Raw genomic sequence first — 13,392 nt, 5'->3', positions numbered from 1 at the left:
AAGGATACTTTCCTGCCTTATTCAAATGTCTGAATCATCAAAGCAGGAATAAGCAAAATACAGTGCAGCAACTGGACTGCGTAAGCAATGGACAGATACAGATGGAATCAGACACAATGCGCAAGCATCTACGCTAAAGCACAAATACTAAGATAATATCACTTTCTGTGCTATTTGGCCTCATCACAGATATCAGTTGGTCTCACCACAGATACTGGTTGGTCTGTCTGGCTTATCAGATTGATACATGCTTAAATGTGTGCTAATGTTTGAAAAGAATGAGAAGCAAATACAGAAAAGAAACAAGACAAATTTGCAGAGGGAATATTTAGTTCTCAAAGGGCGTCTTGTGTTTTCATATTTTCATTTTTGCTATCACCTACAAAACATTCTTCAAACTCTCACATGCCTTGTTTTCCTAAATTGTCACTCTTCAGTAAAATTTCTCTCTCTCATATATTTTTTAGGCAAAGTCTGCACACAAACCAATGTTACAGAGCTACTTCACACACATTTAAAAGCATCCAGCTGCATGAAAACAGAAATTGGTTAAACCTGTATTGGTCGGGTGGTCATCTTCTGGTGGTTTTGATGGAGCCTTAACTTTGATGTCATTTTTGGTAGGGCTTTCTTGCAAGCCCTTTGGCGATTGAGTGGTTAGGGCTAAACTAAACAGGTTGTAGTAGCCTGAACCACATCTGTGGCCAGAGAAATCCTTCAGCTTGTTCCTCACAGGCCTGTCGCAGCTTTTAGGGTAGAGGGACCCACCAGACCTGGGATGTGCGTGATCAGGAGGGGAAGGTGACCTGAGGGAGCCAGAGGGTGCCATGGTCAAAACCAGTTGGTCCCTTGGTGCTTTGGTAATTGTGATGCCAAAGTGAGAAGGACACGGGAGAAGACTTGCGAACAGGGGGATGTCTCAGACACGGGGACTCTTGGGATTACTGCGGGGACGCGTGCTCCCCCTGCACGTGCCCACAGCCTACGGCCTCACCCCTCAAATTCAGCGTCCCCCTTGCCAAAGCCGCACAAAGCATCAGTGGGGACTCAATCCATCAGCCAGCAGCTGCTCAGCATTAATAATGTGCCACTCTGAAACTCAGCAGCACCTAAGAAACTCTCAAAGGATTAAGCATCCCAAGACACCAACAGCGAGTGAGGCAAAACTCCCTGCTGAGGAGCATTCACGGTCCCAAGGCGTAAGAGCCTGCATTTTCTGAAAGCCCAAGTGCTGTATAATAGAGTGTTGCCAGAATAGGGGGAGGTGGGTGAAAATACAACAGAAGAAGATGGGTACCCAAGAACCTGACGTGCAGCCATTAATTTGGCATGCAGAGCTAGTAAGCAAACCCCTAAATAGCTGTGCGCCAACTTATTAATGTTAATCTGTATGCGAATCCTAAAGAAGGAGGTTTTATAAACTTGAAAAACTGCTGCAGCAACGGCAGGCTTGCGGGCTCTCAGATGCTGTGGCAAGGAGCGCTGCAAAAGAGCCAAATTTGGAGACGGTGCAAATCGAGCCAGCTGGTGTTAGATCGACCCTGAGGCAGAGCGGGACAGGATGCTCCTGGTATTGATTGCTTGCGAAAGTACGATGCACCTGGGGGGAAGGAAAAGAATGGTCTGGCTGAAAAGCTTAAAAAATAACAGAACAGTGCGATTCCGACTTCTGCGTAAAGGCGAGCGCAGGACCAGCGCAGAGGTCCGTAGGTTTGGGGTCCCCAGCTGACTCGGTGGGTGCTGTCGCAGCCTGGGTCGGAAGGAGCCCCGTGTTCCCAGCCCTTATCATAAGGGTCCTCCTTTGCAGCCTCCTTTCCTCCGGGGTTTATCCCAACCAGATGCATTAGTGTCTTCACCAGATGCTCTCTCCCAAGCCCAGATCCCAGTTTGGATCCTGCACCCCACCTCCGCTCACCTGGGCTGGGATGACTGTTCTGTAGCCCAGCCTGTCCCCCACGCTTCCCAAACCTGTGCGTCCTCGCTCGCCGTGGGGCTCGGGACTCGTAATCCCAGCGGGATTCACATCTGGGTGAGCACCCACAGAGGTACGGGACGCAACAAGCTCCCGTCTTTGGGAGCGAGCTTTGGGAGAGGCAGCAGGGTTCCCGATTCCGGCAGTGCCAAGCCTTTACAGCGGTGCCGCTCAAACGGGCTGGACCCCGAGAAAACTCTGCCTCTCCCAGGTCCCCCCAGGTCCCACGGTGGCCCTGACCCCTCTCAGCCAGGCAGAGCTGGGCACAGACCCACGAGCGAACAAGCTAAACTGCTAAATGGCCGGTCTTAACCGAGCGAGGGGAGGGAAACGGGGTCTTCAATAACTTGTTTCTCAGTGTAACTGTTTAGTTAATACCTTCTTTCCCCGAAATGTTATGAAAGTCGGACCTAAGTGCTTCAAAAACCTTGCCTCGGGCTGATGTATTTATTCTCTTTCAATAGCATTATAATGATTACCCCCCAAAACAGCTCTGCTTTAAAGAAATCTCTCCATCCTAACTTTATCCCATTGAAGAAAATATCTTTTTTCTTCTACGTAATTCCAGCATGACAGAAAAGATTTTTATGCGTCGCAAACAACAAAAGAAGGTGAATATTAGCAAGCCCTTTCTTGCAGCCCATAGGCAGACAGGTATTTTTTTTTAGTTATGAAGAAATACCATGAGAGCTGAAAATAGGAGAAAAACAGGACAAGAAGAAGGGGTAATAGAAGTAAACCAGAAGTGGCAGCAGGTGAAAAACAGCCAACAGACTGTCCACACCAGGCAAAATGAATGCCTGTAAGAGCTGTAGGAGGGCCAGATGCAAGACCGCGGTGCCCTGTAAATTCCCCATCGTGCCATAGAGCAGCTGGGCGCTGGGGCCGAGAAACCAGCCCAGCACCTCTGCTGGGACCCCAGGCAGAGTGGGGAAATGATGTACCCAGCCTCGGGGATTTCTCTGGCATCTCAGCACCTTTCCGAAGGCAGAATGTGACCCCCACGCATCAACAAGGGGAAGAGGACATTTTGTCCTCCCTTTTCATTCCCCTCGACTTACATTTAACTGTAAGGCGTACCCACTTGGGTCATTCTGGAGCATCACTAAGTACACAAACACAATTCCCAGTACGTCTCACCCCTTTAAGCATTCACACGGCTCTTGACTCATTTAAGCGGCAAAGCCCTCTCCTACCATTTTTCATTTTGTCACGGGGTCTTTACATCCCAGTTCACTTTCACACTGTTTCCCTTCTTAGCTCGACAGCCCTGTCGCAACGTCAGTCATTAGAGGGCACAATGCAAACAGTGTTACAAAAGTTGACTTCTGTAAGATAAATGAGCGACTGATTTCTCTATACAAAGACAGTTGCTAGGGCATGCTTCCTTCCAGGGCCTTTTGTTACTGAATTATAACCTTCCAGTGCTTCCTTTCAGATTGCAAATACATAGGGTTTTTTCTTCAGTCGAATCCTATAAAATAGTTTCCCCCCCTATTTATCATGTTCTGCAGTGAGAAAGAAATGCTGCGTCGAGAGAAAATTGCTTTCAGTCACCTGTTATGAATTGATTTATATTGCAAGAGCTCACCCACTATATAGAGTCCAACACAAACACACACTAAAAGAAAATCAGTGTCCCAAAGACCTGATAGCGTAAATAGGCTAAATAGCTGGGAGGAGCAACTGCTTTTAATAGAGTTTCTTTCTTGGAACTGCTAAAATTGTATTTTCTCTATTTTTTCTTTTTTTTTTTTTTACTTTCTTGGAAAACGGGCTTGATATCAGCCTAAAGGAAAATCACGACACTCACGCTGGGTCTTTAACGATAGCTTTTAAACTGTGTTGCGTTCGAGCCCCTGTGCCAATTTTAGAAACAATGCCTACTGGCTGCTGTCAGCATGCAGGGAGGTATTCTTTCCCAAAGCACCAGACAACCAAATTTATGCATGAGAAAATTCTCATATCCTATCTTGTTCTTGTGAAAGAATACAAAGCTTGTTGTCCAGGGTGTGGGGGCTGTCTGGTGGGGTTTTTTTAATTCCGTGTACAATAGGCTTCTGTCAGTGCTGCTAGAGAAGACCTTCAGCATCTTTTGATGTCAGTAGCACGATAGCAATTTATAACAGCCGCTGGGTTGGCCACATGGGAAGGGGGAGGAATATTCACCCTGCCTGACTATACCAAAGTGCTTTAGCACGGTAGCTCAGTTTACCCGGGATCCCAACCATACTGTATCCTCCCATCCCTTCGTAACTCTGGAAGGAACCTGGGGAGATCAGCTGGCTAGCTTGGGTACATCAAATGCATGCCTAAAATTAGGGGAGGTATAGCTGGGGTTTGGTGCGTCATTGTCAGGCAGCTGCCAGAAATCAAGTTCAGCTGCATTCACTGATCAGGTTCTGGAGCTGGTTTGTCTGTTCGGCCTGGAAAATAAAGCACAGTTCCTGGAAAAGTCCTTGGCTTACACTGACGCAGAACCTTGGACTACTGAAGAAGTGTATAGGCGTAACTGCAGCAGTACCATTTTGGTACGGTAGCAGCACCCCACCAAACCGCTTTGGGCACATATGTTAAGTCCACTGAAGATTCTTCGTCCCTCAGTTCTAGTTTCCCACTTCCCTTCTTCAGAGCAAAGATAGCTGCTGTACCGTGTTATTAAAATTGTCATTAGGGGAAAAAGAGACCAAGAGGATGAACAAAACCAGATCGCTTCATTCGTTCTCACTCTCAATGCAGGTGAAAGACGTGCAGACAGGGCTGCACTAGCGGGAGTGCAGGAGGGGAAGGGAAGGGCAGAGCTGGCACCATTAGATAGTTGATAATATTGGATTATCAATGAGATAATGAAGTCATCAGTTGATAGTGGGATCTCATCTGATAGGGGTAAGAGCATTAAGCCCCAGCAAGGACACAGCCCTGTAAGAGACTGGTAACTCAGGCCAACCACGAAGACCACTTGCTGTTGCAGGGTTCTGCAGTCAGGGAGGAACAAGGGGTCTCCGAGATGGATGAACTCCTGCCCTCACCTTGAGACAGAACTGCACAGGCCAGGTGAGATACCTCTGGGTTTGCTTTCCCCACTTCGGAGTCCTAAATTGCAAGATCCTACTTATCTCCAGGCTGATCTCCTCTTCCACGACCTTGCCATAGTTGCAAGCAGGCCATGGGGATGCTTTAGCTGGTAAGTGGCCGAGCATGCTCGGCAATAGCTCCATGTGCAGAGGTACTGGCAAGGGGTGAGAAGCTCCTAAGCCACAGATCAGTGGAAAAACCAGTCTTCTCACGGCCACTGAAGATGAGGAGGGATCTCCTGTGTATGTGAATCCATTTCTCTACTCGCATGGGCGATTTGCTGTGTAATGCAGCTCACAAACCGACCCAACTGCTTTGCATGGTGTGGTGTGAGGTGCGTTTGTCCACGCACATTTTTTCCCGGGCTGTTGTTGATGAGCTTTGGGTAGGGACCCTTTGAATAAATGTGGGAGGAGCGGGGAAGAGAAGGAAGTGTACCCGTATCACCCTGACAGCTGTCTGTTGCACACAAGTGTATAACAAGGGACAGTCAGGATCACACTACCCATGAGGAGCAGCCCTTGCCGTCACTGGAAGGCAGCCAGGTCTTCTCTGTAGTCTTCCCCTGCGGCTCATGGAGAGATACCCTCCCCTAGATCAGGAGCCTACCTGTATATTCAGAATTCACCTAAAGGCTGACACGGCATTTCTGATGCTCAAAGGAACCCAGAGCATTCCTACATCAATTCCTTTCTCCGTTAGGAATTGCCGGCAAGCTTTGCTCTGTGGTACCCACACAGCGACCGCCACAGAGCGGAGCATCACGGAGAGTTTTGCAGCTGGATGGTGGTGAGCACACAGAAACGAACCTCCTCTCTTATCAGGCCCTGGCTATTGCTTTTTGCTGTTGGGGCTAATGTGAAGTGTTTTTTTCTCACAGTGAATGTTTCGACTCTGTGAAGTCCACCTTTGCTTTGACTCACCTCAGAGGGATCACGAAGGAGGTTATCCCACCCCAGTGAACGGAGCTCGAGCTGCTTCTGCTGGGGTAGAAGGAGCTCCAGTTTGTCCACGGAGCCACCCTGTTGGCATCCCACCCCCACGCCCCAAGGATGTCCCAGGTCAGTATTATCTCATGGCCAAGCTGGACTTCGCCACCCTTCAGCCACTCAGAATACTTAACCTTCAAAACTGTCAGCTTCTCAGCACATGATGGCCCAGCCCTCGAGAAGAAAAATGCATCCGATGGGAGGAATCCCGCGGCAGCGAGCTGGGACGATGTCCCAAGCTGAGCGGAGCATCCTGGCCCCCTCGGGTCAGGTCCCTGCACCAAACCTGCCCGAGCAGCAGCCACCAGCATCCCCACATCCCTACGAGGCTTTGTCAGATCTCTGGGTGAGGTGGCTGAAAAGCTTCTGGATGCTTTGAGAGATCTGCCTGAGACCTGGTAGCTATGGCCAGTGCTGCCAGGACACCCTGGCTTACTGCCCAGAGCAGCCCAAGAGAAAAACAAATATATCACGTCTGGGTCTTCCGCTGGCCAAGCAGGGACTGAAACTAAGCCTGCAGTTAGGATTTTGCCTATGGGCTAAGACCAAGTAGGGGGTTAAAAAAACTTGCACATACTTTTTTTGGAAAAGTTTTGTTTGTTTTGTTTTGTTTTTAAGGATCTTAAACTTGTTTAAATTTTGATGTTAACTCTCTAACTTAGGGGATATTCTTCAGGAGTGGTCAGGTCTAAACAAGCATAAAAACAGAGCCAGACTTTATAATCATATTGTGAAATGGTAATGTGTTTCCCAGCTTTTGCTGTCCTTGGTTTTTCTCCTAAAACCCCATGTAGGTACAGTTACATAAAGACAAGACTGAAGTCCCCATCTCACACTTGAATGACTGACGATAATTCTTCAGAATTAGCTTTCCTGTGACTTTTTCAGATTAAATGTACAAAAATCCTCCCTCTCTGAAATCCCACTCCCTTTTCAGAAGTTTCTCTGCCTTCTCCCAACTAAGCAGCCACAGACCCCGCATCCCTTTTCTGTTCATTCACACGCACACGTCTTGCTATCATCTTGCAAATAATCCTCTTTTCCCACCTTGAAGCAATGCACTGGCAAACCCCAGCCTGGTATGCACAAGTGGGGTGCCACCGCAGTCCCCAAATCGCAGCAGCCTCGTGCCAGGCAGGAGCCTGCCATGGACTGTGCTCAGCCCAGGCTGCCCTGGTCCTGTGATGGAAAAAGTGGTATTGGGAGAGGAAACATCTTACCATTCCCTGACCCTCCCTGCAAACCATGGGGCTATGTCACCCCTACACCGGCACGTCCCTTACGGGACATGCAGAAAAAGCTGTAAGGCACGGTAAAATGAGTCAGCCTGACTGCAGAAAAGTCACCTTTGGGACTCCTGCCACATACGCTTTTAGAACCGGAGTTGAATTTCCCATCCCCTCAGGGTTGGCGTGGGGGCTTGTTGCTATTTCTTGCTTTGGTTTTCAGTGCGATTTTGGCACTTGGTTCCTTCCCGCAGCACCGCCTGTTACCTGTGTACTATGGTTTCCATAGGCTATAGCCCTACTGGAGGCGTATTTGGCTGCAGGCTCTGTTACAATTCCCAGGGCACGCTCCCGTGCAATTGTATCCCACCAAAATAATCCTGAGCAAACAGCTCCTTTCAAAGACTTGCTCAGGGAACATCTGTGGAAAGCAGAGCAGTGCTACTTGAAACAGCCTTATCAATCATAGCGCTGCATGCTTTCGAATTGATATATTTTCAAGATGTTGCAAGACTATAGCTGTATTAGAAGGGAAACGTGCTGTCTGCTTCATGTCTGAGACCATAATTTAAGTGAAATGAGAGTTCCCCAAAGAGCTGGACAGATGCCAGACCTCCTTACCTCGAGTAACTGCCTTATGGGTTTTTTATGATCTTTCCCTTTCTAACACTATTCAGCGCAATATGTTTGACTGCCCTGGCTTTCCCTACTGCTCCTCTGCCAGCAAAGCCAGGATTTTCAGAGCCAGCCAAGATGGGTAGAAAGGACAAGATGTGTTAGGGACGGCGAGTGTCCCCAACGCAGCAAGGTGCAGGCATGTCATGCCACAGGCATCCAATGTATCGGCCGCTCAAAACTGGAGCACAGGGCTTTCATCTGGAGAAGAAAGGTATTGCAAAGTGCAATAGAAAGCCTGGGGGTGAGAGCCAAGACCCAGCTCTCTGGGCCCTCGGTTCAGCACCCAACCCAATATCCAGAAGCAATGGCAATCACAAGATGCCTAGTACCTCCGGAGAAGCTCTCCTCCTTCTTTGTCATCAAGCTGCCCTGCATTTATTATCTTTTAGATATTGTGTTATTGCAAGTTAGCATTTGGGGGAAGAAGGGAGTCAGCAATTTTATTTTTTTTTTAAGGATCCACCTGAAATAAATAAATAAATGACTGTTGATCACCCTTGAAGGATGAGAGTCCTGGCGGACCAAGGCACACCAAGGCACGAGGGAAGCCCAGCACTTCAGCCCAACATGGAGACCACCTCCTTTGTAAAGAGCTCTTTTGCTCGCTGTGCTTGGAATTCAGGGCATCACACGACAAATACCGCATACTTGGACATATACCATACTCGATACCATCCCTACTGTTTTTAAAAACTCCGCTTCCCTGCAGCGCAGGCGTTGTTGGGCACGTGTACATACCACATGGAAAACACCGGCCGCCTTGATGGGCTTGAATCCGGCGACGGGGACGCAGTGGTCAGCGTGGCCGTTGCAGAAGCAGCTGCCCTTCACGATGAAGTCGTAGATAGCGTAGTGCAGGGGCGGCGGGGGCTGCGGGGACCGGGGGGTCGGGACGGCCGGGAGGCAGGGGCAACCCTGCCGCTCCAGCAGCCGTACCCGCAGGTTGGTGATCTTCAGCCGCGCCTGGGCTTCCGCGCTGTACGGGTCTTCTGCGGCGTAAGGCGGTGACAGGGCTCGGTATATCACCTGGGCAGAGAAACGTAGCGAGGGAAGCAGAAAGAAGGATGTCAGCCAGCCCCGTGGTGGGTTGGGGGGGTGGGATGGCGATGGGAGCATCCCCTGGGAGCCCACACCAGGTTCTCGTGATGCTCTTCCCCCTCCGTAAGCGGCAGGAGCAGTAAATCCACCTCCACCCCGGTGCGCACAAAGTGACCCCCCCACCGTGATCCCTTCCATCCCTTTCCACGTGAAGTCCGGACCCTACAGGTGTCAAGTGACATTTCACTATTAACTTAAAGCAGAGGTCGGTGCCGCTGGTACGTGGCCCGGCACAGGGACCGGCAGTCCTGCAGGGGATGCTCAGGTGGGGGACTCTTCACCCCTCCCCCAGAATAGGTGTATTTTTTAACAAATAAAGCTCAGATTTCCAAATATTTGGTTCTTATCAGTCCCAGGCTGCTTTCTAGTGGAAAAGTGATGAGGTGTGGCAATTAGTGACAGCAAGCTGATAGTCGAGAAAACTGAGATAAGAAAGAAAGAAACGTGGGGGGCTTCTGGATTTTAAACAAATACTTATCAGTCAGTCTTTATTTTAACTCCAGTCTGATTGAATAGGTAAATATTGGCTCAAGCTGAAAATTGAGAGCACTCGATACAAATAACCAATTTTCTTGAAGAGGTTTATTTTAAAGTTGTTGGTCTAGCCGCCTACAGTGAGACATCAGAAACAGCATATACTTCATGTAACTACCATCAGCATAAAATGACACATTTATGACACACGTATTAGTTACCGGTACATTCAACTTACAGTGACGCTTTCTAAATAGTTAAATAGCTCTTCACTGCATAGCCACTGAAGGCTTGATGAACTATGGTATTTCTAAGCCACATTTAATCAGTCACTCGCCAAGTGTTTGAGGGCACGACGCAGCCTAATGGCTCGATGCGCTGCTCCCGGCAGCGGCTTAAAACCTCCTCAAACCACCCTGCTGCCCCACTGATGACCACCCATGCCACCCGAAACGCTGGCCAGACTCCGACAGACAGCAAGGAGGTGTGCGGCAGCGAAGGGTGACCATCGTTTCTTGCGAAGAGCGACCATCGTTTCTTGCAAAGAGCGACCATCGTTTCTTGCCAGGACGCGCTGCGGGGTGCCTGGCGACAGTGTGCGAGCCTGCCAGCGCCGCTTACGGTGATCACAGCCTCCTTCTCCCTAAATCCGCTCCTCCTGAAGGATGCGGCTGACACGCTTCAGCTGATGAAGGCTTCCCTTTGATTTCGCCAGGATTCACGCATCCTGGAAATAACGACCCTGCTGCTGCCAGCTCCCTGCCTGCCGGCTTTGCCTGCCGGCTGCCGCCTCCGCTCCTGGCCAGGACCTGGCTTTTCTCCAGAGCTGCCAGCATCCAGCCGGAGAAAGCTTTGTCCCAGCCTAGAAGGAGATTTAGAGCTCGTTTTGGAGCTGAATGGCAGCAGTGTGCTTTGACGTGGCCCGTGTTCCTGCCAAGCACGGTCGCGACCAGCAGCCCCGTGCCGTCATCCTGCAGATGCTCCCTCCCAAAGATATTCCAGCATCTTCTGCCAGAAGGACATTGATAAGGGAGAAGGTTAACCGGGAAAGGTGGTCAGAGGGCAAGGCTGGTGAGCGGTACACCCCTTGTGTGGAAGTGTTGAGTCTAATGAGGGATATTAATAAATAGAAACGCATTTCAAAAGGTTTGGGGTTTTTTTCCCCTCTCTTTCTGGAACATACAGAGTCTTTTTCTGCTTTCCTAAAATAAAAATATCAAGCAGATATGAACAGAAAGCCAAGCGAACTCAACTATCAGGCCCTGCACCTCTCCCCAAGGCTTGCTATTTACCCAAATTTAAATCAATGCCATTCTGATCACATTTACTCATTAGTGGCTTTGTGAACACGAGATGCTTTCAGATATGGAAACAAAATTCCCTGGGAAACATCCAAACTGGAGACATTGATTTCCTTTTAGTGGAGATGATGGAAAATGCCAGGCTGAGAATTTTCAATAAAAACCAGCATTTTGAGTTCCTTGCGATTACATAAATCACATCTCAGAGAATTCTTTGTTCATCCTGATTTGGATGAGAGCAGCAAAGGAAATACATAAATGAGAACAATCTATGCTAGATGCAGCTGCAGACTTTCTTCTCATAATTTTTAGTTTTTCTTGTTTATCTATCCCCATTTAATGCACATGACTGATGCTTGCTGCTCTAGTAAAGACAGTCACAGCAAGGAAATCAAAAACCCTGAGAGCCTTCATGCCAAGAGAACTAAACCTTGCCTGTGTGGAATTCAGGGGGAGTTATGCTGCTGATTTCAATGGAGCCAGTATTCCCGCTCAGGCCCTGAAATGTTACAAACATTTCTTTTTATGGCTACTTGAAAACAGTGATGCTAAACATGAGCCCTCTCTGTAATTCCCAGGGGCTGCGGGCTCTCAGCCCCCGCCTGTCCCGTATCGCTCCGGCCGTGCCCAGCACCCCGGCCCCGGCTCCAGATCTGCGCTGAGCCTGGTCTCAGCACCACCAAGACAGTAAACACCCTCGTCCCTCTGTCCCAGACGCTAGTAACTCTGCTTTAATAAAACATAAACCCGTCATTATAACATGTAGGATGCCATACAAATAGCAATTCTCCGCTCTGCCCCAGCAGATTGAGCTGGAGCCCCCAGCGGCTGCGTAATAAGGTCAAGGATGTGTTTCCCAGCAGGATTTCCCTGTTCAGTCGTTAACCTCGCTGATTTATCCCAGCCCGTCTCATCAGGAGTCAGCACATCGCTGCCCTCATACAGCTCGTATGGGTCTGCCTAGCACCCCAGCCCCACGTACGCACACGCGCGTGGGTGCCAGCTTTCCTGTTTTTACCTTTCCTTGGACTTTTCGGTGCAACTGACCCACTGATAGGACCTGCCCTGGTCTGCAGCATCCCATCTATGAACGAACCATGCTTTGCACAGCAAACCTGACCACGTTTTCACACCTACAGTTCGGCTGGTAGCCCCCGGCCACTGCAGTCAGAGGCCTCCTCAGCCAAAATATTGTTTAGTTTTGATGGTGCAGGGGAAGCACGTAGGCAGGATTTGAGAAGAACGTCCTGCCAACACGCATGTGTATCTGACGATGGGGTTTTGCAAGCCCATCATCTCCCTGGTGCCACCGGGCAGGATTTCAGTCCCGCTGCCCGCCCGGGGACCGCCGGCTCCTCTGATGGACTCTGTTGGTCCAGCGCTCCCCAGCCACCCTGGGACGCTCACGGTGACGTGCCCAACCCACAGCCATCATTTTCTCTTCCCAACAGCTCCCCGAAGCCCGTCGGGTTTATCCTGCTAAAGCAGCATAAAAAATACGCACGCCCGGCTCAAATCGCAGGGATGGAAACTCTCCCCAGCATCTCCACCACCATGGCCGTGGTCTCGGCGGACACGGGCATGTCATGTCAGCTTTTTTAGCTGTTGGGGCAGCCCCTCTGCCAGACATGACAGGGGGGTGGCAGATCCCTCCCACCCGCCAGAGAAGTCGCTGCCTGCAGAGCCATCAAGTCCATTACTCTTCCTATCCCAAATACGCTGGAAGAAATTGTGCCCGAGGGTCCTGCCGAAGAGAGCCGTGTTGCGATTACACAAGGGAGATAAATAGCTAGATGAGGTATGGGAGAACATCCTTTTTGATAGATGATGCCATTCCTGTTTGTTTTCACAGAGCAAGGCCTCTGCCAGTAGAAAACTCCACCACACGAAGGGGAACGCATCCACCCCTTTGGTAAAGGAGCAACGGCCCCGAAATCTGGCCATTCGCCTGCAGCAAGCCTCACCAGAAAGCACGCCATGGTGACCAGACCTCCGGCTTTCCCACTCAAGTCTGTTTGCAAGCAGGTGTCTTACCGACAATATGTCAAACCCCGGCATTACAACGTTGGGTGGACAACACGACTTCTCCCAGTGGTGAACACCACATATGAGAGCAAAGGGTGGGAGGCTTGGATCTTTACATCAGCGGCTCTTTAGTGCATGCACTAATCCAAATTTTCTATTTTGTAGAACAAGTAGGAAGTAATAAATTGAAAACCCACAGCACTTCTTTGCTAGACATGCCATAATATATCCTACCGGAAAGATATCTTCATTCCCAGTGTTGCTAGCTCACTATAAATCTTATGATATTTGGGATTCTTCTTAAACACAGTCCCAGGAACTGAACCTTTATCTCAGCTTCCATCACCTTGTGCATGCCATGGAGTAAAAATATTCTGCTCTTCAGCCAGACCGCTCCGGTTGTCTGCAGTTTGGGCACATCATTACATAGACACCCTCTAACAAATTTCCACAGCGTTTGAATTTCCTTATGGCCTGTCATGAGCAATTCTTGCTCTGTAGATTACTTCACATGGTTTTTTGTCTTAGTGGCACAAGAGGCTTCAGCTACTTGC

The 13,392-nt window shown here is 49.4% G+C and overlaps 1 protein-coding gene across 3 annotated transcripts in view; it reads right to left on the bottom strand.

Moving 5' to 3' along the window:
• The window catches only part of NTN4 (netrin 4), a 47,888-nt gene that overhangs the window by 17,815 nt on the left and 16,681 nt on the right, over positions 1-13,392 (bottom strand). For 2 of the 3 annotated variants that reach the window (XM_075057806.1, XM_075057805.1), the window contains exon 3: positions 8,679-8,966. The exons of the other annotated variant lie outside the window; for it this stretch is intronic. In XM_075057806.1, coding sequence (XP_074913907.1) covers positions 8,679-8,966 — 288 coding nt within the window. The remainder of the gene's footprint in view (positions 1-8,678; positions 8,967-13,392) is intronic. 3 annotated transcript variants of the gene reach the window in all.

The sequence above is a fragment of the Buteo buteo genome, chromosome 26 (genome assembly GCF_964188355.1).
Source record: "Buteo buteo chromosome 26, bButBut1.hap1.1, whole genome shotgun sequence".
NCBI lineage: Eukaryota > Metazoa > Chordata > Aves > Accipitriformes > Accipitridae > Buteo > Buteo buteo.
This window is presented reverse-complemented; position numbering and strand designations above follow the sequence as displayed.